This window comes from Lagenorhynchus albirostris, chromosome 6 (genome assembly GCF_949774975.1).
Source record: "Lagenorhynchus albirostris chromosome 6, mLagAlb1.1, whole genome shotgun sequence".
Lineage (NCBI taxonomy): Eukaryota > Metazoa > Chordata > Mammalia > Artiodactyla > Delphinidae > Lagenorhynchus > Lagenorhynchus albirostris.
The window spans coordinates 86,333,982-86,355,190 of record NC_083100.1 but is presented as its reverse complement, the minus strand read 5'-3'; the positions used below and the strand labels follow the sequence as shown (position 1 = coordinate 86,355,190).

Here is a 21,209-nt window from a genome sequence, read left to right as displayed (position 1 = left end):
CCTGGTGTTTAGGACAGGTTTCAGACAAAACTGACTTGCTTATCCTTAAGAGGCAGAAACCAGTCTCTCAACAAACAGTGTTAAATTGCTTCATAAACCTGAGAGATTCAACTAACTAAAGAGAAATTTAATGCTTTTGAGACCTACCAGTGTCATAAGAGTAGAACTATCATGTTCCTGGTTCAAAAAATTATGTTTTTTATATATAAACCTCCAGGCATTGTGCCTACTTCCCTGTAAGTTTGTGTATAATTTTTCCCATTATCACCCCCTAGGTCTCTTTCACCATCACCACTTTCCAGGCATCTACCATCCACTGAATAGCCATGTTTCTGATTATCTTTTCCCAAATGTATTAGCTTGCATTATTTAAGGCTGAATCTCATTTTATTATTTCCTGCTCGTATTTCTAAACTCCTGAAGTCCATTTGTATGATTCTTTTGTCTTCACAGATGTCCACAGTTCCTCCCAATTTAGTATCATCAGCAAATTTAATTAATGCTCTGTTTACCTTTCCTTCTAATGAAACCAGTCCCTTGTTTCATTTCATCATACAAAGTAAAAATGTATTGGCAATAAAACAGTCTGAAGAAATGTTCCCTCACTGTAGGAGGGGAAGTTAAAGATACAGCAAAGAACCATGTGGTGAGGAGTGGACAGGGCAGCAGGGCGGTGAGCTAGTTTGCTGTTGCCCTAAAGGAAAACCTTCACAGCAGCTACACTTTGGCAGATTGCCTGGGTTGGTGCTGGGTGGGCGGGGTGTGTGTGTGTGCGTGCGCACGTGCGCGTGTTCTGGAATGTAGCTCTATTACCCCAACTGAGGACTTTTTATGAAAGATATTTATTGATATCTGAAAAGCACGTTTAAAAGTATAAATACAAATATAAATGTAAGCTAGTAACATTTACTCCATAGTGTAGCCACAAACCTAGATGTGAATATATGCATCTGGGTATACACAGGCTCGCAATTATTTTCAGCAGGATTTTTCTAACATTCACCACTGTCTAAGTTTTTATCTTAGTCCTTAACTTGACAAAAGCTTTAAACCCAAATTACCCATTGGGTTTAAATCAAATCCCTTATAACTAGTAGACTTATAAAATAAAGCCAGAGAACTTTTTCAGTTGTATCCCACAGGCAAATGTCAGTAAAAATATTTTAACCTCTAGAATTAATAGGCTGAAAAATTGAACTTGATCGGAGAAAGAAGCCTTACTTGTTAACTTTAAGGTAGGCAAGTTTACACGCAAAGAATTACACCATTAGTCTTTGAAGTTGTGTTCATACAGATATGGTATGATTTATGTAAGGAAAGCAAAGGTGACATTTATTAAGCACCCACTATGTGCGACACATAATGCTAGTGCTTTCCAACATGAGTCAGTACTATACATTTAAAGCTTATATTAATTACTACCTGATACTCCAAATTGTATTCCTAATTCCAGTAAATCTCTTAAACATTTGCCATGTTGTATATGAAAAGTCAGTCTTCAGAATGTGGGTGAATTAGTTTAAATCCATTGACTCCACAGGAAACAAATCTTTCAAATTTATGCTTTGATCAGGACAGACAGATGGTAGACCAGCATCTCTATTGTTATATACAGAAGATAATGCACGTTTGCAATGTTGAAATTAAGGCTGATACATACTTTACATATAGCGCAAGGTCACCAAAGATGTCATCACCGAGGCACGGTGTTAACAAAATAGTGACTGGGAATATGGTTAAGCAGTTACAGCCTTGTATTGTTTTTGCAGTGAGAAAAATCTGATGCATGATGCATTCTTATGAGAGAATTTTCTCAGATGCCAAGACTTTACAGGCATAACTTCCATAAGCTTTAATGGGAGTTTCCTGCCAGCACCTGTTATGGTGCAGAGTTCTTACTTTTCACACACAATCCAAGACTGGCTTGGAATACTGACTTGGAAAAACTAATATAGTGAAACCTTCTTGTAATGTTTCCTCACATATAATGTTCATCATTTAATCCTTGGTCTGATATATGTATGAGCATGTTTTCCATACAAATTCTTTTCCCACAAGAAAGACTTCTTTTCACAAGCTGTTTATGAATACGAGCAGATAAAACAATTATTCTTAGCAGGTAAACTAAGGGAAAAGTTATTAAGCTAGAAATTGAATTAATGGTAGAAAGCAACTCTTCTTAACTGAAAATAGTTCTAGAACTAGATTGTAGATTCCTGAGGAACCAACAGAAACAATTAGAGTACCACGTGCAAAAAGCAATACCAGTGGCTCTAAAAGAAGATCACATGTTAAAATAATATAGTTTGGTCATATTTTCTCATATATTTAAAGACTAAAGTGTAGGGACTTTTAATATTTAAAGGGATATTGCATATTTAATCCCATGGATAAATTAGCGGGATAGAGTTTTGTGTAGAGGAGAAAGAGTTTAAAGAATTCTTAAATTTCCATATTTTGAAATTAACTGCCACAAATTCCCATTACCAAAACAAAAATAAACAAAAAGGTTATAGCACTTCTGTTTAACTAAAATTGTTGGAGATTGCACAGCAATGCTATTCTATGAACAACCTCTCTTTTGAAGGTATTTGAAATCTCTTCTTATTTACTATTTCTAACACACCTAGCATATAAGAGGGAAAACAGACCTTCATACTCAAAGTCCGGAATCATTTATTGTCATTTTCTTGTTTGACAGCATGCTGGGCGGGGGAAATGCTTTTCACTTGTCAAACATTGTCAAATATTAAATTTTTAGCTCATATTTATAGCAAGATTTTATAATTAATACTGGTAGGTAACAGAGTTGAAGTTGAAAGGAGTCTGAAACCCTGAAACCTTAAGAAGACAATTACAAACCTGTTAATGAAATTTCTTATGGGGCAAAACATGAGTTCTGAACAAGGATAACTCCAGGATGATGATGATGTATTTTGGGTACTCATTTACCCCCTTCCTTCTTTTTCTTTGCTGGATGGCGGCATTACTCCATACTGTTCCCTTCAGCACTGTGTCTGACCTCTAGTACCCTTCTCCTGGCCAACCTGCCTCAAGAATATCATTTATACTTCAGCCTGAAGTTCAGACACCCTTATGACTGAATATTACCTTGAGTACAGTTGTTCTAAAAGGCATCAATAAACTGGCATCAAATGGCTTTGTCTCTTATTAGAGTATATTCAAGCACCAGAGAAGGGGTTTTGTTTTGTTTGACAAGGCAAAGAAGGGAAAAGGGAATCATATTGACACCTCTAAGAGCAGGCTATGTTCCCAAGCTTAGTACCTTCCTCCTCTCTAGGGCTTTTGCTTGTAGTACACTTTGCTCTAAACTTTGGCAAAATAAGGTCATTATTTTGTTTTTATATTCTAACCAATGGGTTGGTAGAAATGCATTTGTTTTTGTTTATAGTAGTCTTTGTTAAGGTTTGTTTGAACACTTGAGAGTCGGTTGGGAATCTAGGACCTCGTGAGTCCGCCATTGTTCAGTGCCATGTGATCCCCAGTTGAGGCTGGAGAGTTTTAGGCTAAGTTACTGAGAGACTTAAGGACACGAGAGAGGAGAGGTGTCTGATGGAGCTAGTCATCTATACACAGACAGCTCCATATGCAGTGCAGGTGCAGAAGAATGATGCAGTGAGAGAAGAATGATGCCAGACTGTGTTTTCTGCAGGCCCTACCCAGAGGAGGCAGGCTTGTGTACGTCATTATTCCAAGGAGACACAGAGGTCTCATAATTCCAAGGAAGAACAGTGTGTCTCTTAACAACATTTCAATCTGTAGAGCAAAGCCCTATATGGATTTATATAAGCTCAGTTTTTCTTTTTTTTTTTTTGCGGTAGGCGGGCCTCTCACTGCCGTGGCGTCTCCCGTTGCGGAGCACAGGCTCCGGACGCCCAGGCTCAGCGGCCACGGCTCACGGGCCCAGCCGCTCCGCGGTATGCGGGATCCTCCCGGACCGGGGCACGAACCCATGTCCCCTGCATCGGCAGGCGGACTCTCAACCACTGCACCACCAGGGAAGCCCCTAAGCTCAGTTTTTGAACTTCAGTTTAGAGCATTACACTCACCTAAAAGAAAAAGCGTGGTATAAGTTGTCCCAGAAGAAAGATAGATCATTTATTACACTTACCATATATTGGAAAATTATCATGATAATAAAAATAAATCATATTTAAGAATAAATTGTATTTAGTCAAACTGAAAAACGTGCCTCTCCTCCCCACAAATCTTTAAATACAGTAAGAACACTCCATTTTCCTATGTCCAGTGTATCTGAGAATATGAGGGTGAGCATTTGGATAATAGCAACTATCCATTTGCATTAGCTTGAACCCAACATGTTACATCCACTTCCTTTTCTTTTCTTCTCCCATTATTTATTATACTTGACACTTATCCTTCATCTCTTCCTGTTCCACATCCTCCACAAGTGAACTCTTGCTCTATTTGCCTTCCTTTTAGCTAAAGTCTGCTCTCAAGACAAGATCTAATAGATTGATCCACACTAAAGTGTACATGATTAGTGAAGTTTTATGTGAAATCCCTCCATGGGATTTAAAGACAAAGGAATAAAACTCTAATTACAGAATTTTGAACGTAAGCAATACTATGTAAAAGAAATATTTTAAGATGAAATTATCTTTCCCAAAATTCTAAAAAAAATTGTAAATATAGCCTCTATAATTAATGTTAGGGCTAACCTTGGGGACCAATGAAATAAAATCTAGGTCATCAAATTGATAGTCTTTTATTTCTGTCTTCTGTAGCCCTGAAAGTCAGCTATAGTAACTGATGATGGATTTTCTAATATTATTTTCAAAGTTCAAGATTGGCCAGACCTTGGTGGAATTAGGAAAATTAAGATACTCTTTACTTAAATTTAAGACAATGGAAAACATGAAATGCATTTGTAACTTGGTTTCTTACCACTTCAAAAAATCACACATGTGGAAGAGACACTCAGTAAATAGTGTGTTAATGAACATCAACATATGTAACACATCTTTGCTTAATATACCTTCTTTCCATGACAACAGGTCAGAAAGAAGTGATAGATGCTAAATATCTAATGATAGATGTTAAATATGTGTGTGTATGTATACACACACAAATATTTCTGTAAGACTTTTGATGTAGACCCAAGTGACAAAATCATTCAGAAGCAAGAAATCTGGTTTGTATTACACTAGTGCTAATGAGTTTAAAAAGAGAACAATTCGTACTGGAATGCCTTTTTTTAAGGCAACAAGTAATGTTTTGAGCAACTAGAGTCTGTGCAATTGTTTGCTAGATAGTTAACAGTCCTCAAGTAATCAAAAATGAAGCTGAGCAGATAGGTCTCTCTTACACCACTAAAAGAAGTCTTCCCCTAATCTTTCTGCTTGTAATATGATAATAGAAATTTAAAAAGCCGACCTCAGTGATAGCTCTGAGCATTTATCTATATATTCCATTTTGTAGAAGTCTTAAAATCAATGGTTTAAATTGTCTGGGTATACTTAGAGCTTCTTATTAGGGGAAATGATTGTCTTTTTATCTCTCTTCCAGTGACTTATATTTATATCTCCAAACCTGGGTGTGATTTGTCCAGTAACTTGTGAAATACTTAAATTTTGACATTTTTACTGTGTCACCTAAAGATTTGGAATCTGATATCATGGGTCTTAAAGCATCTTTCAGCTAAATTAGAGGTATAAAATAGAACATTCAAGGACATGGTAGATTTAGGATAATCTCCCAATCTTTTTCAAATGAGCCCTTCAGAACACACACCCATATCATAAGAAAGAAATGTAATCTATGACATAATACTTTGGTGATAAAATAAATATCATAATTATCATTTGTTTGCTAAAGTTTCATATATATTATATGCCTACATATTTTACATGAAACATCTATATACACACATATGAAACTTAACAGTTTTAGGATATAATGTGAAATTGAATATGTACCATGATGGTGTTACCTTCTAAAGTTGACTACAGAGCTTATATACCAACCTGAGTGTATTGCTTGGATGTGTCGTATATGTAAAAGTATTAGAGATTACAGGTGCCATTGTCACTGATGCATGACTAATGCATGTCACTAATGCATTGTTGCTTCAGAAGATGCTGGTGCTATGGCTCCATTACATCTGGACTGTGTACTCTTTGTTCTTTGCTGTATTCCAAGTGCCTAGCACACTTTTGCTACATAGTAAGTGCTTAATCAATATTCGTTAAATTGCATAGACAGTTGGAGTTTACCAGCTCAAGGTCTTTCCATCTAGAATGTATTGAAATTTTTCTGTCCTTCCATTTAACCACAATCTAGCACAGGTCCATCTGCCAAATAGGGAGGATTATGCACTAGCCCCATGTTTCTGTTTAGCAGGAGTATTAACAGTACCTACTCAGTAGTTTATCCTGTATTCTCAAAAAGAAAGCAATAATCTTATGTTTCTTGAGAAAAGGAAGTTCAGTCTTTTTAGTCTCATCCATTGTCATGGTTAGAAGCATATTCTTTGACTAGGAAAGAGTCTAATGACACAGAATTTCTCAGAAGTTTGGGAGAGCATTAAGAAGTTGAGAAGAACCATCTTGTCTGTGATCTAAACAGGACTTGTGGGTATTGATAGGATTAAACAGGTTTGTAGACTGTTTTGCCTTTGTGGATGGAATTCAGCTTCCCTGACCCACTCTAGAAGCAGCAGCCAGAATGGGCTCTCTCTCTCACCTGAATGCTTAGCAGAGCCAAGCCATCAAAACCCTCCAGGAAGTGGCTAGCCAAAGGGTCTGAATTAGAGGCACCTCCCCAAAGAAGATCAAAAGTTATGCTCCACCAACACAGAGACACTGAGAAATGGTTGAATGTGTTCTAAATTAAACTGCCCTGGTGGTGAGCAGAGATCTGCCAAAATCTTTCAATTAATCACTTTTACCTCAGGGCAGAGTTAGGCCTAAGAGTATTTCAATAGGTTTTTATTGGAACAGAGTTATTTCAGATATTAAACTATGTTGCACAAAGTAAAAATAATGTTATTTTTAAGTTGCTACTCTTGTTAAGTAAAAGTTGGCAAGCATTCTTGGGGTCTGTATTGTGTCTGTGTATTTGTATGTGTGTGGCTTTTTCCTGTGCCATAAGCCTCATTGATTTATACAAGTGAACAGCAATGAATTAGGTGGTAAATATATTCATATAATCATTTTCATTAATAATATGTTGCACATAATAGAAGAAAAGTTTTAAGTATATAATTCTTTGCAACACAATTGAGATATTTTTTCCTACGTCTTCAGCAATAAGTTAATTAGAATCACCTGCATTTCCTTGGATGGACACCAAATGGATTGCAAACAAAAACAGATTAAAATAGCTGCTGGAGCTCATGGCATACAGATGACAAGATTCACAAAAAGGACAACAAGGCCCTGAAAATGTTCACTTTTCAAACAATTTTAGAGGAAATTTAGCTCTTGCAACCTCTCTGTAAAAGCTGCTTATAAGTGTTTTGCTGAAAGGCTAGAATGGCTTTGTTTCTGATCCCTTGATGAGTGAGAGAAATGTTTAAGAAAGATCACTTTACAGAGAGATTCAGGCTGAAATGTGATGACTGTGATTCAAGCCAAGCCAAAAATTACAGTTCAGAATGAAAGGGGAGGGGACGTGGTTTGGGAATCCATTTTCCCACATTCCTGAATCTCAATCATCCCAGCCAATGTTTTAAAAAAAAGTCCAATGGAAAACAATGAGGTCACTTTGTTTAGATGTTTAAAAAAATAGAGGTGGAGGGACTGAAAAGAATGAGAGTAAATTTATAAATTTTAGATCAATATCGATTTCAAGTATGATGGGATCAAAGTCTAGACTTCATATAACTATAATGACTTCATCACACAAGGGGCAATTTTTAAGTGTTTTCTTCTTGTTTGTGTTGGTAAGCCTTTTATTGCGTATCTTTAACTTATAAGAGAGTTTGTTGCTAGAATTTTAAAAAGAAAAAAAGTATACATGGGCATAGTCTACAGATTACTCTTCCCTAGGCCTCAAGCTTTCCTTAGGAATGGCATCGTCGGGCAACTAGTTTTCTATCCATAAACCTGCTGTGGCCATCCACTCCTGTCTGGACCTCAGGTTATGCTGGCATGTTTACTTGCAAACTACCAGATGATAATGGCCGACCAAATTAGACTGTTTATTCATATGACTCCTATTTATTCTAGAGAAACACTGAGCAAGTCACAATACCAAAAGAATGATTTATTTACATCAGCATGATCACAGCATAACATAACAATAGAACTCAAACCTACAAGAAACTCAGAGAACGATAGGAGATGAGCTAAATACAACCTCCAACTTCAATGTCTTCCAGACACATGTGATTTTCCTTCAAGACAAGTGCTCTCACTTAATGATACTTAGAATCATTCACCAGTATTTGTCTTCAAGACTAACATTTAAAAGAAAGAAACATGTAAGAGAATTTATTAAAGACTATTTCTAGGTACTTTGTTTTCCACTTTCCAGAAATCATTTCAGGTGGTTATCTTTAGTCTTATCAAACCAAAGAGGTTAGGATTCCTAGTCAAATTTCACAAGCATACTCAAGCTCTCTCTGAGGTTCTTCTTACTTTGAGTTTATTTCCAATATTATTCAAGTCTTAAGATTGGTGTAATTCTGTAAATTATGTTTATTTCTACCATCCTTCAGGCTCATACTCATAGGCCTCAAATTCTCAGCTAAGTTTAAACAATTACTTTCTAGCAATGTAACTCTTTACAAGAATATTTAATAATAGTGAAAAGTAAGATAGCCAGCTCTTCCCCCCCATACACAATCCCTAAGTGCTAGTGTTGTAGATCTTTTCAAGGCATAAGTGATACAGTACAGCCCAGTAGAAATGGATCAGTAACACCATTAACACTCAGGATATTTTGTCCTTTTCCTCTTCCAATTTTAAATTTGTCTTCCCAGGCTGCTTAAGATGTTAGGACTGCACAGAAAAGTGAATATGACTTGATAAATAGGTAGGTAGGTAGGTAGATAGATAGATAGATAAAGAATTTTTTGCTAGGACCCTTAACAATTTTATTTCCTAGTGTAATAGCTTAAACAGATGGGGAGGTTGGGTGGGAAATATTTGATAATGATCCTAACCACTCAAGTGTTCAATGAAAAGTCCTTGAAGAGGAAATCAACATCCTTCCTTCTGAGCCAAGATTCTTCGTTTTTGGTATCATTTTGTCCTTAGTCTCATATATTGTTTCATTTACTTTGCAATTTCAATTTTAGGATATTTAATTTAAGTCTGGAATTTGCTCCTATCTACAGAGTAGGCTACATAAACAATATATAATAATGGTTCATTTATTAGCATCACAGTTTCTAAGCAGTTTTCTCGCGGGGGGGTGGGGGGAAATACCCTTTTCTTGGTGACCTATTTAAAGTCTAACATTTTTAATTTATCAACAAATACTTGGTTCTTCCATGTGTTAAGAAGACAAAATTCTTCTTTTCCATATGAATATACTATAAAATATCTGGTAGGTGAAAAACTTACTTCATTCAGAAATGAGTAACGTAAAATGCTAACAAAATCAAACAAACAAAATGTAAAGGAAAATTGAAGAAAAGTATTTTGATACGATATTAAAAAGAAAAACTTATTGCAACAATTGTCTCCACGAAACAAGAATTTATTGCAGAGAATAAGGAAGTAGGAAAAGGAAGGTAGGAAAAACATCAAAATAAGATAAAAATTTAAAAAGAAAGAGCTCATGAAACAAATGGAAGAGAAAAATAAAACAATCTCAGTAATAAAGGGAACACTGGAAAAAGCATTAATGACAATAGGAACTTCTGAAGACAAAGAAAAGGAGAGGAGCGAGGCAAAAAAATGAGGGGTATACTGATCCTGGACCCTGTATGAACAAATTCTGCCAACATTAGATTTGGATTCACATAATAAGTGTTTTAAATATTCATAATTTATCTCACATGGATCATTTATATCCTATAGGTTATTACTGAAAAGAAGTTATTATATAGCAGTAGCTTTACAATCCAGTGAAACATTTGTTTTCAGCATTAAAAAGTCTCTCCTTATGAAAAACAACTCAGCCCCCCGCCATTAAGTTGGCAGACTGAAAAAACATGTCTGATTCTCCTTCCTCAAAAATATCCCAATTAAATAATAGAAAAGATATGTTGGAAAAGAAAAAAAAAAAAAGTCGTGCTGCAAACAGAAAAGGTACCATCAGCAGACCAGAAATAGAAATTCCAGGAAGACAGAAAGCAGATGGGATCAAACAAGTGAAGATATTAGAGCAAAAGAAACACCATTCTCAGACACCATAATTAGGCACAGTTCTTCCCAGGGATGTCCTAGAGATTATCCAAGCTTAGAGTTAACAAATAAAAAGAGCAAAAATTGGCAAGAGGACAGTAAGTAAAGTAATGCACCAAATACTGGATCTAACGCGTGGGAGAGCTGGGCCCCTCTCCATTTACCTTGCAGCAAGGAAGTCCTCGCATGAGAATAGGTTCTGCAAGGACAAATAAGAGGATGCTGGCATCTAAGAAGGAAAGCAGTGGAGAATGAAGTATCTCAGGTCTTCTACAGCAGGCATAGAATTAGAGAACTTTGCCGAGAAGCAAAATAGTTAAAGTATTCCATATCCCAAAATCAGTCCTCCTTACTTCAGTCCTCCTTACTGAGACCTCTAGCCTACTATCTACTCACCACCCATTGATACTGCAGGAACCCCTCACTGAGCCTAACAATTTAAGATTGAAGCCTGTTGAGGGTAAAAAGATGTGTATAAATACAGAAATACCCATGACCATCATTTATTCTAGTTAATTTTGTCTTTCATCATAGGAGTATTCTGATATTTGAACATCCATCTTAAAGAAATTCTAGATGGAAAGAAAAGAGACAGTAGAGGGAAGGGTATATAAAGCAAATAATATAAGAAAATGTTTAGATACATCTGAGTGAAATTTTACTTATACAAGTTTAAAGAGAAAATCTTTTTTTAAAAAATCATGAACGAAAAATTGATTTACCTACAAAACATTAAGAATCAACTTGATCTTTAGTTGCTAGAAGATAGTGGAACATTACTTTTCAAAGTTAGAAAAGTAAAAAATAATAAAACTCAAATACTTAAATCAACAATTAAATATGAAGCAAAAGAAAACAGTCTTTTTAAAAATTTTTTTATTGAAGTATAGTTGATTTACAATGTTGTGTTAATTTCTTCTGTACAGCAAAGTGACTCAGTTATACATATATACATATAGAGATCTATATTCTTTTTCATATTCTTTTCCATTATGGTTTGTCGTAGAATACTTAATATAAATCCCTGTGCTATACGGTATGACATTGTTTTTTATCTAAAACAGTCATTGAGATGGAAGAAGTAAGAAAATTTACCAACCACATACTTTTGTGAAAAAAAAAAAACACAAAAAATAAATCCAAGAAAGAATAACAGTGGAATACAAGAGAGGAGCAGTAGTTGACTCTGACCTAGAGCTGCACCGTCCAAGATGGTGGTCATAAGCCACATGTGGTTGAGTTATTTAAAATAAGATAAAATAAAAATTCAGTTGTTCAGTTGCGTTAACCACATTTCAAGTGTTCAGCAGCCAGCCTCATGTGGCCGGTGACAGTTGGTCTGGAGAGTTAATATATAGAACATTTCCACCATTACAGAAAGTTCTATTGGGCAGCACTTAATTTGAGGATATGAAGGAACCTATAATAGAAGAAGACACATGAGACCTTGACTTTGGGGAGATCTTTGTGAAACAAAATTTTAATGTGGAACCCAATCACATTCGTTTTTTTAATAGTGACTTATATTAACCCATAGATAAGTCAAAAATATTTATAAAGAATAAAATGTTCTAAACTTTGAGAAAATAAGAAATAACATAAAGAATAAAGTTGGAAGTTATGAGGGAGAAGAGAAGGGGAAGGAAGAGTAAATGCACTAAGTTCCTTATTTTTTTTTTATACACAGAGGTAGTTTGATATATTAAGATATAGAAATAGACAAATGTAACTAATAACAAAGCGTACATAGATAAGTGGTAGAAGCTATGGACTCTTTGTTTTTTATGATAGGGAGTGAATAAATACCAAAGTTAATAAATTAATAAACAGAAATGTGATACATTAACATAAAATGAGTAACAATAAAAGAACTAAAACAGAACTGTTAACAATGACTGTATTTGGACAGCAGGATGAGGTAGATACTTACTTTTCATTGTATAATCTTGTGTGGTTTAAATTTTCATTTTTAACAAGGAAGTATATTGCCTCTATAGTAAAAAAAAAACATCCATTTGAAATGGCTATTATAAAGTCATAAGGTTTTCCTATAGAATAAAATCCTTGTTTGACAATCAGAATTGTGTCAACTATTTTCTAAGGTAGTTGTTCTTGAAGGATGAATATCTCACAAGGAATTAGTAATAATTAAATAGAGCCAGCAAAAGATACAGGATAAATACAAGCCATTGAGACAGAGTAGAAATTAAATTTAGAAAGAGTTTCCATTTATATCCTGTACTCTCAGTCACTGAACTTCAAGTGTGTGATCAGATAAGTTAGCAATATAAAGTTGGAAACACTTCACTTTAAAGGAGGAGGAAATGTGTGCCATTTGAAATGATCCAAAACCTCTCACACTGAGCTCTGAAACCAAGCAGGCAGGACCTTTAGAAGGATAGAGAAAGAAACGTGCAGCATTCTTAGGGGGCAGTCTGGGCGTTCCTGCACTCACTTGTTCTTGCCAGAGGGAGAAGCCAGAAGACCAAAGCATTGCGAGAATGACTCTTCTTGCGGTAGCTCTGGCCTCCTAGGAATTAGGAAGTGCCATAAATCTCAGGAGAGAGACTGTGTAAAATTCCCAGCCCATATTTCAGACTCCAGAGGTTCAGATGCATTTTGTTATATTCCAGAAAAACAAGCAGGCTTTTTGGGCACACCTCTCAACCAGGCTCAAACTCCAGATCTTCGTGATTTGTCCATAATTTGAGCTACCAAGAATGCTACCTAATCCACAGTTTGCAGCTATTTTTAACAGACTCAACTGCATTGTTGAAAACTACCCATATTTTGGCAGATAAGTCAGTCAACTCTGGAAACAGTGCTGGTCTGTTAGATTTCTTTTTGGAAAGTGTCTAAGATTTATGGTGGGAATTACACATGACAGCTGCATTCTTTCCACTGGGTTTAGACCACCATTTGGTCTAATAACTCCTAATTGTGTGTCTATCCTAGTCTAAGCTTCTTCAGGAAAAAAAAAAAAAAAGGGGGGGGGGAAGACTTTTGAAAATCCCCTACAGCAGTACCCAGTGATTTCTGTCAACAGTAAACACTATTTTGAAACTTAAGAAGGTCAGCTGATGAGGAACAAATAAAAGACATTTCGGTGAATGTGAATTTCTTTAGAGAATTTTTCATTAACATTACATTAATGCTGGTCTGATAAAAATAAATGTAAAATGTTTTAGTTTCATTGTGTTCCCAAAGTATTTTTAGCATAACAGGCAAAATTCCTGTCAGCATTTTCAGTCATGGTATTTTCTTAAAAGAAGTACCTCTTCAGTGATTTTTCTCCAAACTTCACCAAAGCACAACATGGATACCTTGAAGACATTGCTCATTTAAAAATCATAAGAGGTCTAATTATATTTCCAAAATAAGTAGTTTCCAATCCAGCAAGGATAATGTGGTCATGAAAAGGATGTCCAAATCCACCAATTTACATTGGTTTGGCTTGGCATGACTTTCAAAGTTCTTGGAGCAAAAAGAGGATGGCACGTGAATCATTCTAATTTGGGTTCGATTCCCAGGACTTAGGGTTTGCCATTCTGTGAGCCATTCGGGGGAGAGCTAATCAACTATAAGACTGTACCTATGTAATTTATAACTGCTAAAATTCACTGATGTGTTCCAGATTATTTTGCAAAATGTAATACCCTCCTTTTTAATATATACTTTGTCATTTTCACTCTATTTATGTAATTTAAAAAGTATGATAGCAGGGGAGCATGAGCCATTCAAAGCAGGAGCCAGTAATGTCAGAGATTGTTATCCTTCATAAGATATATGGTGTTCATATCTCTATATCTAAAGGGCTTGGAAGTTCTGTCAAGTTAGATTCAAATTGCATCTAATGTGTTTTGCTTTACTCCTTCTTTCTGGTTTCTAACGTAAGCCACAAAGCAGTTTCTCTACTGTGACTTAGTTCTGCAACCACAGTGGTCACACTGGTCTGAGTTACCCTCCCTGTCTCCATTCCCAACCCTCCCTTCTTTTATTCCAGAAGAAAATTAGGTTATTAATTTAGGATGAGGCTGCTTTGTTTGAACAGTATAGTGCTTTCCAATTGCTCATACGTAATATAACCAACCCATACTGCTCTTTCAAATGTTTTTGATTACTGAACTTAAAAATAAAAAAAAACCTTGTACTGAAATTTATGAAAGATCAAAGGGATACTTCCTATGTTGTAACTTTAAATTTCTATAAGAGAAAAAGTTTTCAGATAGTAGGGAATTTCATTAATTGAAATTCGGTTTACAACTCTAGACAACACATGCATTTCAATAACATGTAAAATAATATTAGAAAAGGAACAGTTCTAGCTTCAAAATAAAAATGCACTTGATTTAGACCTATAAAGAGATATGCTTATTAAAATGAGGCTTAATTAAGGTCCTTATTTGTAATAAAAATTTGTTGGGATTCAAATAATTTTATTTACTGTTGACCTTTGATAAAGGTCCAACTAATTAGCAAAACAAAAATTAATTTAAAAAGAAATATATGGTAAATTTTCTCATTTTTTATTGTAATAGTTGTTGACATTTCATTTTTAATCATTACTTTAAATAGGGCTAATTTGACCAATTCTTTGCAAAAAGCATATATTAAGGGCTTCACTGGTGGCGCAGTGGTTGAGAGTCTGCCTGCCGATGCAGGGGACACCGGTTCGTGCCACGGTCCGGGAGGGTCCCACGTGCCGCAGAGCGGCTGGGCCCGTGAGCCATGGCCGCTGAGCCTGCGAGTCCGGAGCCTGTGCTCCGCGGCGGGAGAGGCCACAGTAGTGAGAGGCCCGCGTACCGCAAAAAAAAAAAAAAACCAAACAAACAAAAAAACATATATTAAGATTTCTTGTTTGAGAAAAATGTAGACCTGCATACTGCATCAATGTTTCTATTTTCCGAAGTATTATTTTTCTCAAGTTCCTTCAGAGCAACTGATAACTCGTGGAACATCATGAACGCTTTCATTTGGTGAAACTTTGTTTGACTTTGTGGTGGCAAGGAAGATGACCTTATTCACCATTTGTGGTTCTGAATGACCTTTGACTATTTCCAAACCAAAAACTATCACCAAAGGCCCCAACTTGCATCAATAAACATTTTTCTATAGACAATATGGAGTCACTGGAGGTCATTTTAGAGAAGAATTTCAAAATGTTTTCCCTAAGGACTACATGTTTAGAAAAAGTACAGATACCCACAAGAGGGAGAACTTTGAAAGGGACACACTTTAATGCATAAGTTTTAAAATTTTAAAAATCTATCACATTTTTTAAATATATAGGTTAAAGCTAAGTACCAAACACTAGCTAAATGACAAAGCAAAAAAAGAAAATAGTTGATAAATTATTACGTTTCTGAGCACATGTGCATAAACTGAAGACCAGCATTATCTAATACTGAAACTAAAAATCAAACGTTAGGAAAGTTTTAATTAAGATGATTGTCACATTTAAGTTGTCGAGAGCACATTGTACTTAAAAATGAACTGGAGTGCCCTTTGATTAATGGAGCTATTTTGTGCATCAGAAAACAAAATAAAAGAATGCATTTGATTTTTATAAATGTATGTGTCTTAGACATTTTCACCACACACTAATAGGTGTCCAGCCTCATCTCAATTCCTCACAAATTCACAGATTCATAGTACTCAGGAAGGAACAGAGGCTCACTAATTTATTATTAGACTATTCTAGAACTATAAAACTCACAAATTAATATATTTGTTAATAGCTATTCCATTTTATTGACATTATATGTAAGTTATTACATGGAAGAGTATAGTGAGGATGAGTACGTGGGACACAGAGGGCTTTTTTTTTTTTTTGGCCGTGCTGCACGGCTTTTGGTCTTAGTTCCCCAATTAGGGATCGAACCAGGGACCTGGACAGTGAGAGCGTGGAGTCCTAACCACAGTGAAAATGCTCTGTATATGCTGTAATAATGGATACAAGTCATTATACATTTGTCCAAACCAATAGAATGTACAACACCAAGACTGAACCCTAATGTAAACTATGGACTCTAGCTGTATCAATGTTGTTTTCATCAGTTTTAACAAATGTATCACTCTGATGGGGGATGTTGGTAATGGGAGAGGCTATGCATGTGCAGGGGCAAGGGGTATGTGGGAAACCTCTGTACCTTCCCTTCAATCTTGATATAAACTTAAAATTGCTCTAAAAAATAATGTCTTAAAACTGAATGAATAATGGCTTTGATTTATGCCATTAATATCAGTATTACACATTATGTCATTCTGTCCTAACCTACTGATGATATATTTTGCACAGCAGCAGAAATGTTCCTACTATAAAGTATTGATACTTAAAAAACAGAGATGGTAAAGCAATAAAGGAGCTCATTTCATGTCAGTAAAGAGCTTTACAAAAATTTAATTCTGTTAGATTATGACAATAATTTCTGTCAATTTATCTAGTACTATCTATTGTGAATTACAATGTTTAATGATGATACTATACCACCTCCCTAGAGAAACTGCTGAGATACTGACCTCTACATTAACTGGTAATCTCATCCAGGCCTCCTTGAGGGTCTAGACACGTCAAGGAATATGCAATCCTGACATTAAAATTATGTTATCAACATTTCTTATCAACAATAATAGTGTTTGAATAAATGTTTCTCTTTTCATTTTCCTGTTTCTTCATCTTTTTGATAACTGGGACATGGAAATAACCTGATGATATAAATAAATGTGTGGAAAACAAGTGGTTGATTATCCAAACCAACTGCCAGGATAAGTTATTTTGAATTATAGATAACTAGTTTTAAAATAATCTGGAACTAATGTCACCATCTTGTCAAAGATTTCTTTTTATTTTTCCCTCCATAATGGAGCACCCCATTACCTACAATACACTAGAGATTTTCAAAGTAGTTATACATCTGTAGTAGAATTTTCATTCTGTAGTTTCAAATAATCAGACCAATATATGTTATGCTATAGTAATTGCAGGAAAAGAGAATGAAACAATGGAAATGGATTGGAATCCCTAGGAATAGAATAAAACAGAATAGAATAAGAATAGGAAAGAGGAAAGAAAGGGAGACAGAAGAGAAGTGAGAAGGGAGTAAAGGGGAGGGAGGGAAGGAAGGAAGGAAGGTAGGGAGGGAGGGAGGGAGATTTTAAGGAAAGAAGACTTCACAAGCACTTTGGGTTATTTATCTTTCCAACAAGGGGCAATAATACATATATACATGAAGGTTCTTCTCCCTACTCCACCCCAAGTTTGATTCCTGTCTTTTTCGGGGGAATGAATCTTAACTATACTGTGAAATCCCATGCTACCTACTGCTGTTTTATGGTTCAACTGCACTCAAGTTTGTTGATGATTAACTGTTACTGAACTTAATGATTATTTTGCTTGTATTAAAATATTGAAGATTGCTTGGTGTAGGACATAGAAATTTGTTTTCTCTGTGAGGAAGAGAGAGTTGGTGGTGATTTACTACCTTCCCATAATTATTATTACTATTTTCTTTTGCCATCTCAGTTTTTATATGAGTGAATATAAAACATGCCCTTTTGTTTTCAGGTCTAGATGTTGATGGAATATATCGAGTTAGTGGCAATCTAGCAACAATACAGAAGTTAAGATTTATTGTCAACCAAGGTAAGTGATTTCTTCAGTTCAGACCTTTTTACAAGTAGTTTCATCTCCAACAATATTTCACACTCTCTGCATATGTATTATGAATATATACTGATAAAGGCTTTGAAGGGAGAGAGAGAAATTTGAAGAAATTAAACAATTATTACCAGAGAAGTAAAAGATAACCAGTTTACTTGGAGGTAAATAGAATAAAGAGAGAGACTAACTATTATGTTGTGTGAAATAAATAACAAGTGAAATATGACAAACTAAAAATGAAGAAGAGAATAATAAAAGGAAAAAAATAAACTAGCTTTGAAAAATGTTACTGGTATATAATACACAATATATGCTGATAAATGAATAAATAAATGAATGGTGGAAAATGTAAGAGTCAAGATCACAGATGTTAGAAAAATATATAATAGGTAAGTAAAAGAATTAAAAATCAGGAAATACAAATATCATCAAAGGATTACAGACTAAAACAACTATGAAGTACTACTACAAGCCTATTAAAATGGCTAAAATTTAAAACACTGACAACACCAAATGCTGACAAGGATGTGGAGCAACAGGAACTCTCATTCATGCTGGTAGAAATGGAAAATAGTACAGCTAGTTCGGAAAATAGCTTAGCAGTTTCTTATGAAAATAACCATATTCTTACCTTATTACCCAGCAGTTGTGCTCCTTGGTATTTACACAAATGAGTTCAAAACTTATGTCCACACAAAAAACTGCACACAGTATTTCCAGCAGCTTTATTCGTAATTGGTAAAATTTGAAAGCAACCAAGATATCCTTCAATAGGTGACTGGACAAACAAACCATAAAATATCCATAAAATGGAATATTATTCAATGATAAAATGAAATGAGCTGTCAAGTGATGAAAAGGCTTCAAGGAAACTTAAATGCATATTGCTATGTGAAAGAAGCCAGTCTGAAAATGCTATACACTCTGTTGTCTCAACTATATGACATTTTTGAAAAGGCAAAACTATGGAGATAGTAGAAAGATCAGTGATAGCAAAGGATTTGAGGGGAGAGGGGGAAGAATAAGCACAGGGGATTTTTAGGGCCATGAAACTATTCTGTTTGATACTGTAATAGTGGATCCATGCCATTATATATGTCATTATACATTTGTCAAAATCTATATAATATACAACACTAAGTGTGAACCTTAATGTGAACTATGGACTTTAGTTAATAAAAACTTATAAATATTGGCTCATCAATTGTAAAAAATGTACTACACTAATGCAAGATATTACTAATAGGGGAAATTTGGGGGGAGTGGTCAGTCATAAGAGGGAGTATGTCAGAACTCTGTATTTTCTATTTTTCTGTAAACCTAAAACTTCTCTAAAAAAGACAGTGAATTTTTAAAATAAAAATTAGGAAATGTTGAAAGAGAAACAGACTAAAACATCTTGAGATGGTGTTACAGACAGCTCACAGGTTTAGAATTAGACACATGGAGTAAAACCCAGACACTCTCTCCTTGTGTCCTTGGCATCTTATTTAACTCCCTTATGCTCTGTTTCTTATCAGTAAAAACAGGATGGAAGTGCCTTGGAAATATTTTTGAGAATGAAATGAGATAGTGTGTAGTATTCCCTTAGTAACATAACAGACTCATGGTAGTTGTTCAGTACATCTAAGTTTCCCTTTCACTTAAAAAGTCAATGATAAAAAAAAAAAAAGTCAATGATGTCTCATTACCTTCAGGAGAATTTACACAAAGTCTACATAATCTGGCTTCCCAGCTACTTCCAGCTGACTGCAGGTCCTCTGAATTTCCTTCATGATACATTCCTAACTGTACTTCCTTATTTACATACTGTTGTATTTCTTAATGCCTTTGCATAGTCTCTTCCATCTACTTTCAATATTCTCCTATATTTTCCTTCCCATCCCACATACAAAAGCTTCCTGCCTGGTTAGATTTCTCCTTATTCTTAAAAGCCCAGATTATAAATAGTTTTCTCCAGGGAGCCTGCAACATCCCTCAGTCAGATTCCTTCTCTGTGTGCCCATTACGCTGGGTAGTTAAATTTGCATTCGTACCGGCACATCTAACTTCTAAAATTCCATCTACTATAAGACCCAGAGATTTAATGCCATCTTTTAAAGAGAATTTTATCAAATGTATTCAGTGATTATATTTCACAAACATTAAAATTTGAAAGTCTTGGAATAAAAAAAGAGGATATTGGTTGAAATATGTGTCTCCTCCATAAATCTCTATACACCTAAAAAGGTAGGATTTAAATTAGCCTTATATCTTCCCTCACTCACCACCAGTAGCTCTGGAGCCTCCATACAGGGAGATCTTAATATCTGTCGTATAGTGTGTGTGTGTGTGTGTGTGTGTTGCAAATAGTAGAAGTATTAATACAGAGAATCATTAACCGCTCCAGCATTTCAGCTTGGGTTGAACCATACTTTTAAGTGTTAACTGCAGTGCTTTTGGCCAGTGGCCACACGATTCTTATTTCTGAACATCTCTATAACCTAGAATCTGTTTGCTCACTAATGTGCACCATTGTCTTTCAGAATTACTGTCCCTCCTGGGCAAAAAACGGAACTGAACATTACCTTATGTATTCATATTGGCCATTGGTCTGAACCAAAGTACCCCACTGCGGATAAAAATTGGATACAATACCCCAGCTTTTTATAACCATTCCTGTTTATAACCAGCTAAAATCATTCTTGTAATATATTTCATACTGAAACCATATCCTGATTGGGATTCTAGACAGGTGGGCAACACATTTCTTCTACAAAGAAGAAATCTCAAAACAGAAGCCATGCTAGAAACAAACACTAGTTGCATTTCCTGCCTTTAAAAACAATTATGCTCAGCAGTCTGAAAAGGCAAAAAAAAAAAATCTGCAGTGAGAATATGAAATCTGTCCATCTCATCTTTTGCAATCCAAACTTCAGCATCCTCTGGGGCTGTGTAACTGCTCATGTTTCCATGAGAGTTGACAATGTAAAGCTGGACAGAGGCCTGAGTTGGTATCTGGTAGCACAGAATTGTCAGTAAACTGTCTCCCTGGTTTATACCACTGTCAGAATGCAACACACTCAACACAAATTATGCTATATTAGAACCTTTGATACTAGTATTTTGTCCAAGCTGTGTTGTGGAGTTGTTTTGAATTAGATGATAAAAGATATACGTATACCATCCTCTCTCAAATTTTGCTAATCAGATTATCCTGTGAATGAAAT

At 35.2% G+C, this 21,209-nt stretch overlaps 1 protein-coding gene across 1 annotated transcript in view; it reads left to right on the top strand.

Annotated features, from left to right (window-relative positions):
- Positions 1 to 21,209, top strand: part of ARHGAP15 (Rho GTPase activating protein 15) — a 621,527-nt gene that overhangs the window by 409,851 nt on the left and 190,467 nt on the right. The window contains exon 11 of the mRNA XM_060151513.1: positions 17,905 to 17,982. Within this exon, the coding sequence (XP_060007496.1) occupies positions 17,905 to 17,982 (78 nt within the window). The remainder of the gene's footprint in view (positions 1 to 17,904; positions 17,983 to 21,209) is intronic.